The sequence below is a fragment of the Leptodactylus fuscus genome, chromosome 1 (assembly GCF_031893055.1).
Source record: "Leptodactylus fuscus isolate aLepFus1 chromosome 1, aLepFus1.hap2, whole genome shotgun sequence".
Classification (NCBI taxonomy): domain Eukaryota; kingdom Metazoa; phylum Chordata; class Amphibia; order Anura; family Leptodactylidae; genus Leptodactylus; species Leptodactylus fuscus.
In genome coordinates this window covers 228225517-228245886 of record NC_134265.1, presented here as the reverse complement: position 1 = coordinate 228245886, position 20370 = coordinate 228225517, and the positions used below count along the sequence as shown (strand labels likewise).

The window sequence follows — 20370 nt, the reverse complement described above, 5'->3', positions numbered from 1 at the left end:
CATGATGTAATTACTATGGAGTGACGATATCCCCTCAACCCTAGCTTTTTTCATGAATTAGAGGAGCTGATTCTGTCTGACCATGGATGGCTGTCAGTCATTTATATAAAGTGTTGGGAGCAGAAGATGGAATCAGACTTTTTCCTACCAACTCTACAGCCCACTAGATCTAGAGACAGAAAACAGTACATGATTGATATAGGAGTGTACTGTATTTACACTGCATTTGCAGTGTACTTCATAGGTATCTATCAAAAGGGTTATAATATTATTATAATATTGGAGTTTGGGCAGGTACGAGCTTTACCATATGGCTACAAATTATGAAGTCAGAGGGAGTTGTTGGAAACTAATGAAACTTTATACACCGACGAGCTACAGGGTAACAATGTTTTGAACTTTTGACTTTCAGGCCCCATATCTCACCATCCACTACAGCTTGGGACGTGAGACTACCATCACTTTATAGACAGTGATCTTGGCTATCTCATACGTAAATTTGAATTGCAGGTATTGAGCATATTATTAATTGTTGCTCCTAAAAATTTAAATGAGAATTTTATTATTTTGTAAATCCATCTTTGGCTTTTAACATTGCCTAAATCCTTCTGGGCATGCTCTCGATCAAATCCAGCATGTCTTCACCAAAGTCTGATCCCAGGTCCCATCCCAATGTTGGAGCATACTGGTCGACTGACGTGTACGAATACAGCTTTTTCTTGAAATCTACCCATAAGTGTTCGATTGGGTGGAGGTCTGGGGACTGTGAAGGCCAATCCAGTACCGAATCTTCATTGACATTAAACCATTTCTTTGCTAATTTCAACGTATGCTTCTATTTATTGCCCTGCTGGAACACTATGTTATCCTTTATATGCCCGTAGTACTTGAGTGTACAAAGTAACTCATCTTGCAGTATACTCACATATGTGCACATACTCACATATAGCTCAGCACTGAGACAACCATCGATCATGGACAAGTATCCAATGCCTTTGGCTGTGAAACAACCCCACATCATCATGCTTCCTCCACTAAATTTGACAATTCCTTCAATCCATTAGCATCCGTTTCCCTTGCTTCTTTCAGACCCAGTTGCACCCATCGGAGCCCACCCTATTGACTTTTGTCTCAACACTCAAAATAACCTGTCTCCAAACCTCTAATGCCCATTTTTCGTACTTTTTTGCAAACCCCAGCTGACACTTCTTATGACGATACTGAAGTTGAAGCTTCTTCATATTTTTTCAGGCTATCATTCCAGACTTGTGTAATATGTGTCATATGGTGCTTGCATGGAGGTCTATGATCTCACTATTACAAAGCATATGAGCTACCTCCACTGCCGCGTTTATAGTGCCAGTACTGATAGACCCAGAGATGAGTTGACTTATTGACTCCAATATTTTGCCTGGATGTTCACCTCTTGGCTTTAGAATGAATGGATGGATTTCATTTTGTATTCTTCCAACTGTCATGGCACTTGCTTGGCAATTTTTTTGGTCGAGAGACCACTATCGATGAGCTTGATGATGCTGTTTCTCGTTCCATGGGAATTCTTCTTCATGGCTGATCCTCGATTTCAACCAGTGACCCTTTGCTTGGGAATACACCTAATAACGCTATTAGGTAATGTGGGAACAAGAAGCAAAAGATTTTTCCACCACCAGGAGCAAAATAGTAACAATCCAGTTACATAACAAAAATCTGCATAACTAATCATACGCTAAATAATTGCAAGTCAAATTTGTATATGAGATAGCCAAGATGAATGTCTATAAAATGATACTGATCTCACATTCCAAGCTATAGTGGATGGTGAGATATGGAGGCTGAAAGTCAAAAGTTCAAAACATTGTTACCCTTTTGTTCATCAGTGTATGTGTGAATGTAGCATACAGGTTTTGTATGGTGATAAGGCAAGCCAATGAAGTGCTGCAACGTGGCATATGAGATATGCCACAGTTTCCCAAATTGTCACACCAGCATTTGCTCAGCATGCAGCATGAAAGCCAAACATTATCAGATCCCAGACAGAACATGATTATTTGCCAAAAACAACAAAGACTGTCAATAACATGATATAAATTGGGCATTGTGACGCTAAATATCCTTCTGTTAAGCACCTGGAAATGGCTAGAACAGAGAAAGGGCAAGTAATGAAGGATGGTGTCTGGATGGTGGTCAAGGAAACTGTGGGAGTTGCTACTGCTTGTCGGCAGATCAAACAATCCCCTCTACAGGCAGCCTGTCTGGACCATACACAGTCTGTTTGGAATGTGTATGTCTTCATGAGCGGGGTTGATCATGTGACCCAGAGTCAGCTTACCTTACAATGAATTAGGTCCCAGACTTAATTTGTATCTGTAGGTGACATTTAAGAGAGAACATTCTTTTAAATGGAGCAATTCAGTTTTTATATTTTTTTCCCCGGGGAGCACTTTTTCCTACCTTTTTATTATGTCTCCTTAAATTGGTGTGACCACTTTGGCGATGCCTAATAGGTTTGGGCCCTTGCAGAAGAGCGGTTTGAGGCAATGGTTCTCGTAGAGTTTACATGGGGATTGCAACACATATTTTAGGTATACAAACCCCTAACTTCTGTCTGAGGAAAAATTAAGTGAGGATGAGCAGGGGAGAAAAAAGCATCAGCAATGTACCCATTCATACAGTGCAGAAATATTTTGTAGCTGTGTACGTGGTAAGCATCACTCAGTAACTGGGTTAGCATTGGGTTACCAATCTACAGGAGGCCATTTCATAGGAGGGGAATCTAAAGTGTGAGAAATAGTTTTGCAATAAATGCAACGTGCTTGCAACTCTCTGCCAAATATACATTTTCCGACTGACTTTTATATTACAAAGCTTAACTTTGTTATTGTTTTATGTTTTTGACTACAAGAATACACGGAATACTTGATGCAGAAAACAGACAAAGTCAAGTCATGAAGAGTTTGCCAATTTGTAAGCAGTAATCTAGGAGTGGACACCTAAAAATGATTTATTTTTTTGGCAGGATTTGGCCTGGAATGTGTTTCCATGTTGGTTGTAAATTCCTCTTAAGTGCCTTGGGTTGTTGACTAGGGATTAAGAGGAATTTAGGGTCTATGACCTGAAGCAGAAGCAACAGCTTGTCTGTGGAACAGACTATATCATGTCAACTCCCAACTTGAGGATTGCAGACAAATAGCAGGTGTCTTATACACTTGCTGGCCTCACTGATCTCTCAGAGCAATTGAAAATTCAGGATGATTTGTGACATGGACTTTATTTAACACTGCAGTGCAATATATTATCCTTTTATTTTTCTACTGTTGATGTGTATAAGACCTGCTTTAGGTTTACTTAACCATAATAAGTGTACAATTGGTTCTGTATTTTGTATGCCTGTGTTAAAAAGGCCTTTAACTGCTTTCTAGGAACAGAATGACATTTTCCTTACAATGATTCATCCTGTATGACCCCGGGGTGATAGTTCGGTCCAGGCATAATGCTATTTCTATTTACAACTCTTGCTTTCACCAATTCATGTACACTCCATCATGGAACACATTTGCAATTGGGTGGATTGTGAAAATATGAACCCGCCACTTACATCTGGTGATAATTTAGCAATGAGCAATGCTAGCATGACTTTTATTGCCAGAATATTAGATCCATATTTGGTGGCCTTTGTCAACGTGTTATGATGATCTCTGACACGAATACTATATGTGACTAATATAGATTGTAGGCTTTATTTATGCTAATTGTGACATCATGTCTTGTTCACATTTACATAATCACATTCCAGTAAACACAGCTAGAGACTTAAATCCTTTTTTATGAAATCCTATCATAGCCAGGGCTGGCATTTGTATGGGCAGATGTGCAAACAGGGCAATTGCCCCGGGTCCCATCCCCAAATGAGCCTCCAAAGGATCTGGGGCACCACACTTTTTACCCGGTGCCTCTGATCAGGGCAACACTTCTTTCAAGTGAATCAGAGTCCTCAGGACTCCGATACAGTTGAAACCTCTATGGCAGAGAAGGGAGGTATAGGCTCCATTCCCTGCCATATTACATGTACTGTCCAGGCGCAGGCCACTTGATGACGTCACCGCATCGCACCGCCTGTGTCAAGTGTCTGACTTCAGGAGAAGGGTTGCAGCTCCACTTGTCAGCATAAGATTTTATTGTAGGTCTTTTTGCATATTCCAGATGCAGTTGAAGGTTGCATGTGATGACATACCAGACCTTCTGGACGTCAATGAAGGCAGGAGGGGATCTACTTCATGACTCATTACAGATCACTGGAATATACCTTGCATCGATATCAAAGCAGTCAAAATGACATCACTGTCAACCTCTTACTACCCTGTCTAAAAGGCCGGTGGTGGTTTTAGGGGTCGGAATCCACATGACAGGTTGCCTTTAATTCTCTTTGTGGCAATACAGCTGACAGGGAAGTTTTAGGGAAATGCAAAATAGCTCATCTCTAAAAGGAAAAAAAAATGTCTTTTCTATTGTCCCATTATTTTATAGCATTGAATTAAAAGACTTAATAGCTGCGGTAAACAATCAGGAAAACGCAATCTATCATATTTACTACATGATACTACAGTACGACATCTATCCCTCCCTAGGGATACACTATACTACAACTTTCCTGACATATATCATATATATGACCATCCTGTCTTCATACTTTAATTTTGAATTACCATATAAACTTGAGTATAAGCCAACCCAAATATAAGCCGAGGCCCCTAATTTTACCACAAAAAAACTGGGAAAACTTATTGACTCGAGTATAAGCCTAGGGGGGAAATGCAGCAGCTACTGGAAAATTTTAAAAATTAAAATGGTCAGAGTTTTTGGGTGCAGTAGATGCTGGGTGCTGGGAAAGGGGAAGGGGTGTTTTGGTTGTCTGTCTACCCCTTCCCTGAGCTTGAGGACTGTTTTTTCTTCCTCCACTTGGAATTCAGCCTGGCTGACTATAGGGTATCTGCAGTGCTCCTATTAACCCCTTCCCAATGGAACAGGAGCACTGCAGATACCCTAAATTCAGTAGACCGAGCACTTTCAGACACATGGATACCTAATGTGTATGTGTTTCACAGTAATTTTCTACTTTTATACGTATTCTAGGAAAGGAGGGACTTAGAACTTTAATTTTTTTTTTTAATCTTCTTCTTTCTTTTTTTTTGCACTATTTTATGGGAGATTCTATACATTGATATTGTGGCTAGACCCCCCCCCCCCCTCCTTAAAAAAAAAAAAAGTTTTTTTTTTTTGCTGACTCCAGTATAAGCCGAGGGGGGCTTTTTCAGCACAAAAACTGGGCTCAAAAATTCGGCTTATACTCGAGTATATACGGTAACAAGAAATGCTTTTTAATAGGGAATGCCTCTGGATAGAACCTGTATTCATAACTCTATTCATGGGTAAGCAATGGGTTCAGTTAGGCTGCACTTTTAGTCTATTGTGAGGAAAGTGCATTACAAATATTTGTTGTTTTCATGTATTGTGTATTCTGATATCTTCCAAGTCAGTATTAACTTCAGTTATTTGTTCTAAAGTAGCTGTTCTGTGAGACTGGACCAACTGGATGGCCTTTGCTGCTGGTTTAGTTTCCTATCTGTTCCACTTACTGGCTGCCAAGACTTAGATGGAACATTAGATTCAGTTAAGGGGGTGCACTTTGTTATCTAAAAAGGTCTTCAAATGATGCTTTATAAGCTTTATGGTGGAAAATGATAGCTTGAGTCACTTCCAGTAACATAAAATAACATGTATTTTACTGTTTACAGGTTTACATACAAATACAAAAATTCCATTTTATATACGCTTTGTAAAGCTGGATTTATCGAAAAATGATCCAGGTGCAAAAACATTGCTTAAAATACAAAGAAATTGATATCTGCTGGAATAAGGCTACCCAAACACACCTGCATCAGGTCAAACCTGAGGTCATATTTCACTTCATGGATAAGAACACCTGAAGTTGTCAAAAACTCAATGATAATGGAATATGTTTTATAAGAACCCTATTGCAGGTGTTTGACACTAAAGATCTGGACTACAAGAGCAAAAAGCACAGAATTGCTAAACATTTCTATACTATTATTTCTTTTATTATTGTCCTGTTCTGTTTAATAGTATTAGCAACCTAAAGATAAAAATACATATGGAACATGTGCAACTGCTTACAATACAAATATCTACATTGCATATAAGAAAGATTATTTGTATAGCAAATTATTATTACAAAAGATGCAATGTAAACTGTGGTTAACTTCTTTCTTCAAAGAAATCTGTTGTGAGCCATTGTAAACACATCTATAGGGGGTGAACCAAAGTAATAACATTTTTCCTGATGTAAATGCATCTTTTGCATGTTCACCGCAGAATGGCAGTACTATTACTAGTGATGTAATGCTTTCCAGTCATCACAAGACATTTTGCTGATATCAGCTGTTTCATTCGTACAGGGTGCATAGGGCCCCTGTTCTCTCATGACAGGTCATCAATATCAATTGCTGGGGGTCCGACACCAAGAACCTGCTCCAGTCAGCTATTCTAGGTAGCTTCTGATGCCGTAACCTACACAAGGGACAGAAGCAGAAAGTTCAGTGCCCTGTAAAGCAGCTATGCACTCTTTCAATAGCAGCAGAGGTGCAGTACTCCGGCAATACTTCTGCTTAGGTTTCCTTCCTCTGTATGGCTTTCAGTGTCAGAGGCTGCCTGGAACAACAGATTGGGGTAGAGTCCACCAATCTGATACTGATGACCTATCAGAAAATAGGTAATCAATATAAAAAAACCAGTGTCAGGCCTAGAAAACGGAAATGTGAAAAGCACCAACACATGCACAAATCTTCCATAAAATGCCTTATTTAAACACCTTAATGTTAAACTTTTCTCATCTTATAAACATGATAGAAATATTCTAAGGAAACAATTTTGCCTCTTCAATGTAAACTGCCCTGGTTTGCATCATCTGATAAAACATGCATCTTTATTAGGACAGGGAAAAAGAAAAGAGAATAGGAAGAGAAAAAGCAGGCAATAAGGAGTTAATATAATACTACTACTAAAAATAATAATAATAATAATAATAATAATAATAATAATAATAATAATAATAATAATTAATAATAATAACGTAACCTTTATTGAGACACATACAAAAGTAAAAGAACATTGATGAAGAATAGTACATACAAAGAAGTGTATGATACCCAATCCACTGCAAGTATGAACTATTGAGGGATAGAAAATTGTATATTTTGCAGCAGAGATTGCTCAGAGACTTCTAAGCTGCAGATATATTAATTGACAGTATTACATGAGCATACAGTATATCCAGTATACTTATTGTATTAAAAACTGACCCGTATAAGGGGTACAGGGTCAATACCTTTTTCCCTGTAGAGATTCATCTTATAAATGCCAATGTACATAATCATATTTATATTTGTAGATAATTAAAAGTTTAACATAAATATAAGTAATTCTATATAAGTAAAATTCTGCAAAGTTTTAAAGATTTTCTCTAACCATCTTAGTGGTGACAGTCTGTTGTCTTGATCGGTTGCCAATGGTTCCGACCACTAATGCAGAAACTTTCTATGGTCTGGGACTTGTCAGGAACCCAGCTATGATTTTCTTATTGTAGCTGGGTTATCAGCCAGGGACACTACATGTATCAGAAGATATCTCGGCCACAATAAGGAAATCATGGCGGATTTTCTGACCTTAGAAAGTTTCTGCATTAGTGGTCGTATCCATGGCAACCGATCAAGATAACAGACTGTCACCACAAGATATTTAGAGAAAATCTTTAAAACTTTGCAGAATTTTTAATTACTTATATTTGCAAAAATGTTTAACTTTTAATTATCTACAAATTTAAAAAGAATTATGTAGATGGGAATACCCCTTTAAGTCAGAGGTGCAATGGAGACAAACAATATAGCATTGTTGCCTGGTAGCTGTGAGCTTCTGGGCTTAAAAAACACTCCAGTACAATGTATGTTCTTTTATTACGTAGCTTCTAGCCTCTGCCCGCGACTTTGTCTGCGTGTTGCTGGCGTCGATGATCTGCCTATATTCAGGAACTTGCTGCTGTCGATGGTTTGCCTGCTCCGGCGTTTCAGCAGTTCTCAATCTGTCCTGCTGTTGAACTTGTTCCTTGCACCGTGCCTGTGATTGTTTTGGCATCTCAGGAGCTGGCTGGGTCGCCATATAATGAGCATGTTGTTGGTGTTGATGATCCACTTGCTCTGGCATTTCAGCAGCTCTCAAGCTGGCATACCACTGAAGTTGTTCTTTGCACTGTGCCTGTGATTGTTCCGGCATCTCAGCAGCTCGCTGGGACGCCATATAATGAGTGTGTTGTTGGCATCAATGATCCGCCTGCTCCAGCGTTTCGGCTGCTCTAAGAGCCGCTTGACCCCTAGCTTGCTCAATCCCCCTGAGCTCAACTTGAGGAGAAGTCTGTTGATGTCAGGCTACCTTCATAGCTGTCGTAATTTTAGAATTTTGCCACAAATTAGATTTTCTTTTTCCCAGCATGTTTAAAATTGGCAAACTGCCAATTTAGATTAAATAGGTTTTCCTATGTCAGTGTCTCAGCACTGGACCAGATCAGATAATATGCAGATCTTTGAACACAGTGGACTCAGTGTTATCTGTGTGTTTACATAGAGAGATAACAGACCAGATCAGACTTTATCAGCAAAGTGCAATCGACTGATAGTCCTGGCAGCAAGAGCCGTGTAATATAGTATATGAACATAAATTCATAACAGTCGTGAAGCCATGTCATTTACCGGGATAAAAAGTAGCCTATGTGTTAATCAATGTTGCAAACTATCTGTGTGCCAAATTTCATCCAAATCTGTGTGATTGAGTAACAAACATCCAAACACACAAACCCACAAATTTTTACATTTATAATATTAGTAGGATTAATCCAGCATACATCATTCAGCTAGGATTCTTTTCTATTTGTCATAGAACCATTCTCTATCATTGGGTCATGTGATCTCATAGTGACCTCCTGTGCATTACTTGGCGTCCCTCTAAGGGTCACTACCTCATTCACCAGAAGTTTTAGAATGATGACACTGCATAGACAAGTTTACCACATGGCAGGGTGGGATAGAAACTCCTATCACAAATACTAATGAGGATTAGACCAGAAATGGTACTGGCTCTAGATGACCATGAGATGCTGTTTGAGGCATCATGGGATGAGCAGAACAGTATACGGAAAGAAAAAGCAGGGGATATCTAAAAATCAACTTAGTGTTTGATGAGAGTACATAAAAGAAGTGCAGAATAAGATAGACAAACAGATGAGGTACAGCAATGGAGAACTGTGTTTCTGCTGAAGTGCTTCTCAAATGTTTCATGGATAATACCTGCAAACTCGATTTTCTTTCCAGAAGCTACAGTTATAAGTGTTTGATGATTCAGTTCATGATGGAAATCCTTATTTGTATATACTATCAGTGCATTATACTGTTTGTTTGTACATATGTGATGATATGCTCAGGAATATGACATTGTTATCTGAATTTGTCACCTCTGACCTTATTAAGTCTGCAACTGGTGCTCCCTTTTGAAGTCACACAAGACAGGTGAGTGGGTTATAAAACTGCCAGACAAGGAACTTCTCTCTGATGTCAGAGAAGGTGGGGGATGGGGAGGAGAGGTCTAGGCGACCTAGCTTTCCTTAGCAGGAAAAACTAGAACTAGATGGGACTCATGAATAGAGAGGATGTCTCTGAACATGAGCCAGAGCCTTATCATTATAAAAACCCTTGATAACAAGAAAACTTTGTCACACCTCTGTGGCCAGCTGCACTGGGTGTCGTCTTATCTGAGATGTCTTATTCTAAGCTATCCTTTCTACTCTATTCTTCAGAACCTAACCCATCCATCTAGAAGTTACAGATACCAGCTGGTGATGGGCTTATACAGCTTCACTTATATGGCCTTATTTATTAAAAGATGGTTGAACCATTGTACCAAACAAGACCTCTTACCTCTTGTGTCCCCCAATTTCCTCATAGATTGCAAACTCTGGCAAGTGTCAGGGTCTGGTTGGTGGAGTGGCATGGACACACAAGTCCAGTTTCTTTAGTCCAAAACAACGGTTGAGTTTATTTTCACTCAAAAATATAGTGCAGCAGAAACAAAAGGAAACAATACAAAAATAAATACCTGCCCGGCTAAACTCTAACAAAACATAGAATAAGTTACCTCACCTAGAATAACAGAAATCCAAAAGCCAGTAGAATCATTCAGGACACAGCTCCAAAAATATGACCTCTCTATTGGATCTCCAGCCAAGCTCTGCCAAAGTGTTGCTGCTGGAGCTGGCTTCTGAAGCCTCCTTGACGAGGAGACTCTCTGCAGCTGAGTCGCTGCTGGAACATCCCCAAAGTGTGGACTGGAGGGGGGTGGAATGACAGGTCCCACTACCAACCTACCTGCCATTCCTAAAAATCCAGCCCAATACTGAGCATTTAGCAAAATGCTCAGCAAACATAAGTTGTCTGCTGAGAACAAACATTCCTTCTGGAGTTTTCTCATCTCACCCACCTGAGTAGTCTGGGTGAGATGTACACCCCCTCCATTACCTGACCAGCCACCGGCTTACACAAGCAGGACCCTTATTCCTAATGATTGATATATTAATTCTTTGTCACATTGTAATGTCAAACACTGTCTGTTCATGTACCCTCTATAGTGCTGGGGAATGAGATGGCGCTATATTATATTATTATTATTATCCTTCCATGATCCATGCAATCAAAAAGACTGTAGCTTTTGAGGTTTTTCTGTTTTACAACTGTTTGAGTTTCTAAGTCTTTGTCTCTTTTATTTAAACACTAAACCTTTCGGTGTGTTCTACGAATCCATTGCCATTTAAAGTGTGTTTGCATCTGACTGTCAGGCGAGGGCCCCACGTTCCAAAAACACAGCTGTGTTTTACAGTATCTGCAAAGTGGATGGGATTCTATTTTTCGGACTATAAGACGCATTTTTTTCCCAAAAAATTTCGGAGGAAAATGAGGGTGCGTCTTATAGTCTGAATGTGGGGAGCCGCGCTCCTGCCACTGCTGGTTTTCTGCAGCGGCAGGAGCGTGGCAATACTGCAGGCCCTGTACCAGCGGCTAACACACTCCCCGGCAACCGCCTTTGTATTATAGTGGATGCTGGGTCCGGAGCAAATGCCTGCGATCTCTGATCGCAGGCATCAGATTCCCCCCCCCATCAAATACTGAAGCTTATGCCTGCAATCAGAGATCGCAGGCACGAGCTCCGACAACTCCGCTGTAAAAATTACAGCGGAGATGCCCACCGGAGATGTCCTACCCCCCCCCCCCCAAAAAAAAAAAAACAACAAAAAACCAAAGTTTAAAGTTAGCCTTGGGGCCGGTGGCGATGCTGCGGGCCCCGGCACCCGCCCCGTTGTCTGGATGCCGGGTCCGGATGCTGGGTCTGTAAGTGTAATGGCGCCACTCTGCAGAGCAGTCGCCATAGCAACCGTCACCTCCGTTGTAACGCTTACAGCGATCATATTGAAGCTTATGCCTGCAAGAGATCAGAGATTGCAGGCACGAGCTTCGGCATCTCCGCTGTAAGAGTTAATAGCGGAGATGCCCTCCTGTTCCATTGGGAAGGGGTTAATAGGAGCACTGCAGATCCCCTATATTCAGCCAGGCTGAATTACAAGTGGGGGAAAAAAACCCAGTCCTGAAGCTCAGCAAAGGGGCAGACAGACAACCAAAACACCCCCTCCCCTTTCCCAGCACCCAGAATCTACTGCACCCAAAAACTCCGACCATTTTAATTTTTGAAATTTTCCAGCAGCTGCTGCATTTCCCCCCTAGGCTTATAATAGAGTCAATAAGTTTTCCCAGTTTTTTGTGGTAAAATTAGGGGCCTCGGCTTATATTTGGGTCGGGTTATACTCGAGTATATACGGTAATAATAAAAAATAAAATAAATAAAAGTTCACCTCCTTTCCCAAGAATGCATATAAAAGTATAACATTACTGTGAAACATATATACATTAGTTAGACATCCCTGTGTCCGAAAATGCCACGCCTCTTCTTCCTCCGATGTCTTCGGGTCCCGTACTCCTCCGGCGCTTTCTCGCGGACACTGATAAAAAAAATTAGCTTGGGCACATGCGCAGTAGCACGCGGCTTCTACTACGGCTACTGCGCATGCGCCCAGGCTATTTTTTTTTTATCAGTGTCCGCGAGCAAGCGCCGGAGGAAGACGGGACCGGAGGACATCGAAGGAAGAAGAGGCGGGGAAGAAGATGAAGACACACCCTGAATGCCCGCCCAGCGTGCACGTTCCGTAAGTAGAGAACATTCTTTTTTAGGTTATTATTTTAAAATGGGGGGTAATTTAATATAACTTTACCGGTGCCTGAATAGCCTTTTTAAAGGCTATGCACGCATATGTGGGGCTCTAGCAGCATGATTTTGCTGATAGAGCCCCTTTAAATAAAAGGTGATCTAAGCAATAGACATTCCCCAAAATGGTATAACTAAAAAGTACATTTGGCCCTACAAAAAAACGCCCTATACATCCCCGTACAGCTGCAGGGTGACCTGTCAATGTGGCCTTGCAGCTGTTGCAAAACTACAACTCCCATACATTAAATATTTTACCATTTTTTGCTTGAAAATTTTTTTCCCCTATTTTTCCCCTCTAAAACCTAGGTGCGTCTTATAGTCCAGTGCATTTTATAGTCCGAAAAATACGATAATTCCATCCACAGATTACAGAAAATAATCTGCAGCGGAAAACCTGCATTTTCAAAAATGTCTGCGTTTTTAGGTATAATTGAGGCAGAAAGTCGGCAGGTGGAAACTCTGCGAGCTTTCAGTGAAAAATGCTTCGGAACAAAACACAAAGTGCTTCTGCTGTGGTATTTTCCGCAGTGTTTTTTTGCTACGGCTCGCTATGTGGGGACTTAGTCTTACAAAGAAGGGTGACTACATGAGTGGGGTTCCTACTATCCCGCAAAATCATTAGGTGGCAGCGTGTATCTTGGGTGCATGGACTGTGTTAGGGTTTGATTTACGGTACATTGAACATGCAGCTTGAGTGAAGGGTCAGTGCAAGGTTGAGTGAGTGGAGTGAATTTACCCACAATAGCCGAACCCACGTCATGTGTAAGGACAATCTGCACACAACCCAGTTACAATAAACTACTTGAATACCTTAAATGGTCACTATTATTTCAACAAAACTATGCACACCTGCATTCGTGAACCTAATTTGCTTAAAAGGCAGTTACCCTTGGAAACTCGTGGACCCTATAAACTATCATGGGGTCCGCCGGGTTTTGCTTGAAAGTGACTAATTGCAGGACTTTCCTCTCTGCATCTTTAAAGTGAAATGGGGAACAGAATCCCCGAATGCAGACAGGGCACAGGTGTGAACCTAGCCTTACACCTTGTTCACATCTCCGTTTGGTAATCCGTTTGGGAAGTCCGCATGGGGACCCCCCGAGCAGACTATCAAATGCATTTGCATAGACTATAATGGGGTCCCATAGACTATAATGGGATCCGTGTGCTTGCACTCAGCACGAATCATGTGGACAGAAAAGTAGATTGAGAAGTGCTTTCCTGTCCGTATGTCCCCTGCTGAGATATTGCAGAAAGCACACGGACCCCATTATAGTCTATGGGGATCCGTGTGCTTTCACAGCACACCACTTGCAATTGCATTTGGTATTACATTTGGGGGGGGGGGGGGGGGTTCCCATGCGGACTCCCCCCGAAGGGAATACCAACGCAGATGTGAACGAGGGGTTAGTCTAATGATCAGCAAGTTACCATCTATATGCATGCTGTGAATGAAATGCCCCAGTTAAGGTAAACTTGTGACATCTCACAAACACATATCATACATATAATACATATCAAAATCATGACCCTGCTTCAGACACTGGAGTGTGGATTGAATGTGTCACAGAGTTTCATGTCTCTTTACAGGAACGTGTGAACTGATAAGGACCTGTAAGTGTTTACATTGTCTCTACCAATTACTAACAACCCCCCTCCCCCCTTCCTCCTGGAATTCTAACACCCTTTGTGCCTGCTCTGTATATAAATATGCATCCTTCAGAAATGTTTTAAATTAACTTTGATAAAGGACCCTAGAGGTCCGAAACGTCAGTAATTTGTCATCATTATGAGTTAGCCATTAAAAAGGTATCAACTACTGAAGACTATCAAGTTTTTTTGTTTTTTTATATTTCCAACCCACTGGCTAACACGGTACAAGAATGAACATTTTCCAAATACATATCAGAAATTTTGAAGATGGGGGGGTCTATTGAACGCTTAACAGGATGCTGCTCCTTCTGCTCATATTGTCAAACTAAATCATGATGCCTTCATGAATCAGAACAGAAGTATATGTCAAACGTTTATGAATAATTCAGCTAATTAAAAAATATATATTTTTGCCGTCACATTTTTGTTATTACATGTTTCTAAGTGTTTGTGTGCTAAGTGCACATATAAATTCATCTCACATTCATCACTGTAGCAAGAGTCTAAAGTAATAAAGATGAAAGGAACAGACACATGCATTTGGTCAAGAACAATATCCTTTTTAGTAATGCATATTGTAAGCAATGCTTCTTGGCATTCGTGGTTTATCTATTCCAGTCTCTTACTTGGTTTCCTGAAGCCTAAAGACACAGTAAAACGGATCTGACAAAGAACAAATGAGCCTCGTGGAAAGGAAAGGAACATGCTGCCACAAAAGACTAAATAATAACTACGTTGTTACTGTCAAGATTGGTACTCTTGTTTCAATGATCAAACAGAAGGGAGGAAACTACTGGAGAAATCTTGATTTTACTGTCACTAACAGAACACTTGGGACATTCTGGGCAGTGATTATTCTTGATCCGTTCCAGTACTTCCCTTCTTTCTGCATACATTTTTAGAAATATGTACTGTCCCTGTGCTTTCATCATGGTCTGCTGGTTGTGCGCACATATTTTTATGTTTATCCTCTTTTCATAAATTAGTAGCTTACAGTCATATGTGGTCGCACAGCAGATATCTTCCAGCTCGCTCACCCTAACTGATCTGCGTAGCACATGTGCCTTGGTACAATATCAGACCTGTAACTAGTGTCCTTATTTGATGCTGAGGGGAAGCACATGCCAATAAAACTGTTTCTAATCATACAGAGGAGATGCAAAGAATGTGGTCCACTTGTTACCAGACACAGCTGGGACTTACTTTTGTTGAGTTCTTTGGGAGAGTCTGGAAGCCTCTGCCGCAGCCTTTCTTGCCTCAAACTCTTCTCTTTTTAGTAGCTCTCCACTTCCTCTATAGCCCAGCTCCACTAGCTGACGGGCTAGTTCTTCATCCTAGGCAAATGACAGAAACTAGATACTTTACTAATCTTTATTTATGTAATTAGATTATATTTTTACTTTGTTGTTAGAGATAAAGGGGACATCGTCATGTATTTCATCCTAACAGAATAGTTTATTGCCATGTCTTCTGGCTCTGAACTTGACCTGGAAAAGAGACATTGGTGCAAAAAAAGCTTAAACTGTAAAGGTCAGTGTCAGAAAGTTGCTACAAAGGCTACAAGAAAGATCATACTATGCATTAAAAGAGTATAGAAACATGATTAATAAAAAGTAGCTTTCATAAGTAAAAGTGATTTGATGAGTAAAGATCAATGCAGATTAGTCTGATGATGCTCCTTATACTAAACATGTAATTATATACGTTTACTATATCTAGAAGGTTTTTCAGACAAATATTGAATGACAAATGTTGTTTGAAGAATGGAAATGTATACAGTATTTCAATGCTGTTTCTGTTCCTCACAGTTTAGTAGCTCTTTTCAGTGGATAAAAAGCAGAGAATGGTCATAGCAAAAAAAAAAAAAAAAGCTGCAGGAAAAACCTCTCAAGACTTTCTTCTTCCATTGTACCTATAGGGAAACCAGCAGCATTTCCATAGGTATAATTGGCACGGTGTGATTTCCAAAACTGCAACAGTTTTGCATGTTAAAGCAGTCTAACCTTCAGACAGACTGATGCTAGTGTTTGGGTTTCCATTCTTTGGGTCCACTTGGGGATCCGAAAAACAGAAACCCTATTGCTCAAAAAGACTATAAAGGGGTCCTCCAGTTTCCTGTTTGAAATCAGCGGAAAGAACAGTCCTGCTTGTACAGACCACCACACAGCATAATATTCTGCCCAGCAGCCCCACACAGTATAATAGACTCCCTACACTGCCCCCCCCCCCAGTATAATGCTCCACAGTGGCCCCACACATTATAATATACCCTCAAAGGCCTCCTCAGTATAATGCTCCACAGTGGCCTCACATAGTATAACAGGTTACCCACAGTGCACCCCAAGTATTATGCTTCACAATGGCCCCATACAGATATGCTCTCACGAGCCTCAAGCTGTTTCAGAAGAACCACTTGAAATTCGTTTCAATGAATATTTATGAGGTTCAGCCCTCCTTTCAATGTTATTATTGTACTCTGGCGTCTCTTCAGAGATTACTAAGTAGAGGCCCAGTGGAAGTGAGGTAAAATAAACAATTATACTCACCTTGCCTTACCTCTCCCAGGCATCCTTGTGTCATTTAGCTGTCTCTGGCTTCCTCTTCAGGTCTACGGCTGATGTCATGCATCCTGGAGACCAATCACAAATTTCAGCAATGACCCCAGGGTTGTGTGACATAAGCCACAGGCCAGAAGATAATGCAAGGGACCGCAGAATTCCCTTGCATTACAACCTCAGAATTCCCAAAATTACAATCTCATCCCATAGAAATGAATAGGACAAGGCTGTAATCACATTGCTATGAAAGAGACAATGTGCAATGTAACTAACAAAATGGTCACAGCGGCTTCAAATAGCTGACCAGCAGGAGTTCCATTCGTTGGACCCATCTCTTATTGATGACCTGTTTGAAAGGGTTATGCCACAAAAAATATCTATCTTCTATCCACAGAAGGTATATACCGTAGCTATCCATATACATGGGATGTTTGACCTCCAGTTCTCCCACTGAAATGAAAGATGCATGGGTTAGTCCGTCCATCAAGCAACACATCTGAATTCATTCTGTCTGCCGTCAGGCTGAATGCGCAACAGAGTGGAAACAACCCCATTCTCAGGATCGGTGGGGTCTCAGCGGTTATACACCATGATCAAGGAAATGCAAATTCTGAGGCAATTGATGGCCTATTGTTAGTCATCAATATAACAGCAAGGGCACTATATAGTGTACCTGTCTGTTTCCGGCTCCATACATTGTACAGACGTTACCTGATCAGTGGAGCATCCAGGTGTCACACCCGAAAAGATTAACAGCCTATCCTAACAATATGAAGTTTTGGACGGCTTCTTTAACAAAGAAATCGCTTGGTGAAGTGCATGAGTACAGTAAGTAATTGTGCAAGGAAATAAGTAAAAATTTCATTTACTATCTAAAACCAACATTCACATTTCTTGGTAGGCTATCACTTAGATATGTTTTGAAATAGTTAAATATTTAACATGGTCTTAAAGTGGTAGTAAGTAAATAGTAAGGTAATAGACTAGGTGGGGCTACTGTTTGCCCTAGATTAAGATGAGTTCATCTAAGTTTGCTATTAAATACTAAATACACGTATTAACTGGTTTTAACAAGGCCAGGAATTGGTTAGAAGGTGATATTAGTACAGATTGAAGAAACCTTTCCAGACTCAGATTATTTTTTTTTGCATGGAAAGCTATACATTATCATGAATTATTATCGCTGATATAGAGAATGGAATTAATAGCACTGCTTCAGTACAGTACAGTCAGCAGCGTAAGCAGTGACCATAGGGTCCAACAGCAAAACTTGTTATAGGGCCCCGCACTACTATGACCATCTTAGGGGGCCGACAGGTAGTGTCCGCTCCTAGTGTCCGCTCAAAATCTGGCACAGACATTAGGAGCGGACAATAGATGTGTCCGTGACACCTGTCATTTATTTAAATGGGCATCGGGTGCGTTCTTTTGCACTCCGTGCCCTTCCTTCCCTGTCCGCATGTAAAGATGTCCGACTTCTCAAGCGGACAGAAGAACCCTACATGTCGGGTTTTTCTGTCCGCTTGAGAAGTCGGACATCTTTACATGCGGACAGGGAAGGATGGGCACGGAGTGCAAAAGAACGCACCCGATGCCCATTTAAATAAATGACAGGTGTCACGGACACAGCTAGTGTCCGCTCCTAATGTCCGTGCCAGATTTTGAGCGGACACTACCTATCGGACACTGACGGTAGTGTGAACGCCCCCTTACACAGCAAATTACTATTATGGCGAATTCCGGGTGTTTAACTATACAGTAGACACCCAGCACTACTGCGTACGATCAGTGCCTGCACCGATCGCACGCATTAACCCTTCTGGCGTCTAGGTCAAAGCTGACTGAGGCACCATTTTCCCGACAGAGCATGGGCGCTGCCATTTTTCCTGTGATTGCCAGCACCCAGAGTAAGCTCTGGGGCCGGTGTCACGTTGCTAGGGCCTGTCATTCTATTTCTTCTATTGCAGGCTATGCTAGGTAGCCTGCAATATAAAAAGTGATCAAAACAATAGACATTCCCCAAAATGCTATAACTAAAAAGTACACATGGCCCCACAAAAAAAAAGACGCCCTATACATCCCTATACATAAAATGTGAAAGGTGTCAGAATATGGTGACTTTAAGAAAAAACATTTTTTAAAAAGATTTGGATTTTTGTTAAGGGGTTAAAATGTAAATAAAACTATATCAATTAGGTATCCCCGGCATTGTACCTAAACATAGAATACAGGTACTGCACAGTGAACGCTGTAAAAATGAAGGCCGTAAGAAAGTCACACAAATGCACTTTTTCTACTAGTTCACCCTATTACGATTTTTTTTTTTCCAGCTTCCCAGTACATTGTACTGAATAATAAATGGTACCATTATGAAGAACAATGTGTCCTGCAAACATTAAGCCCTCATATGGCTCTGCGAGCGGAAAAATAAAAAGTTATGGGGTTTGGAAGACGGGAAGTCAAAAACGAAAAATTTCCACCGTCTAGCTTTTAGGCAGTATTAGTAAATCTGGGCCAATGCATTTCAAAGAGGTAAACCTTGTTACTATGAATACTCACAGCCTTCCATATGTGGCGTAATATTTGCTGTGCTTTCAAGTTGCAAGGGGTATTAAAGAAATAATGTAGTTGAATAGACTAAGTGACAAAAAACTGACAAGAACTTAACAAAACAGAATTCATCAAGGACATCCTCTATATAAAAACTGTCCTTTAAGTTCTAAAGACTGAAAATAGAAGGAAAGTCAACTAACAAAAGATGGAAAGTCTACCAAGGTCACCTTTCATATTCGTCAATGGTGGTCTCCAACACATTAGAATATGCATTCAGTGGAACTGAATTCTCGGTAATATCACGGATCATATTGAACATATTAGAACTCTCTAGGAAAAAAAAGCATGATTAAAATCCATGAATATTCTACAGATGTCATACAGCATTTAGAAATATTTTACTGAGGGCCAACAATTTTATAATTACATTTATCCAGCTTTACAATTCTCCACTTTCATTCTCTCAAAACTGGCAAAAACATTGTTTGGAAGATTTAGTGTTCTATAATAATTTAATAATGTTCCATCCAAGAACAAATTAACATCTTCAAAGCAAACACAAAAGCTTTTGAAAACATTTTTGACATTTAGAAGTTTATTTAATACCATGGCAGACATAGCTCAATATGTTGTGGCAAATGGGATCCAATGAAGGTCACATACTGGTGGTGTTATTTCCATACTATGTATATGCTGTAGTATTGTTCACCATTGCCATTCATAGGGGCGCCATAGGAAGCATATTGCGCATGTAAGTACATGTATAAAGACCACATGATAGCAAGGGAAAGAGCATTTGCCAAATCCTTTTTCTGCTCTGTCCCTATAACATACAGTACCCTGAGGTATCAGTAGTTGGGCAAGATAAGCTACTATTAGTGTTAGTATTGCCACTGGTCTTACTGTTCAAGTATAAGATTTTTATTTGGGTAGAATTATTATTTATTTCTCCTATATTTTCTGCAGCGCTTTACATACATTGGCAGTTACTGTCCCTTATATGTGTATGACTCACAGCATACTGAATTATTACCACTATACAGACAATTACCAGATAATACACATTATGTATAGAGCAACAACACCTCTATACAAGGCCTCTATATAAGGCCCAGATAGTACACGACCTCCACACTGTGATTACACTGCTTAATGAATCAAAGACCAAAGCCGA

The 20370-nt window shown here is 40.4% G+C and overlaps 1 protein-coding gene across 1 annotated transcript in view; it reads right to left on the bottom strand.

Moving 5' to 3' along the window:
• CFAP299 (cilia and flagella associated protein 299) overlaps positions 1 to 20370 on the bottom strand; it is a 359874-nt gene that overhangs the window by 303520 nt on the left and 35984 nt on the right. Inside the window, exon 2 of the mRNA XM_075284109.1 lies at positions 15289 to 15419. Within this exon, the coding sequence (XP_075140210.1) occupies positions 15289 to 15419 (131 nt within the window). The remainder of the gene's footprint in view (positions 1 to 15288; positions 15420 to 20370) is intronic.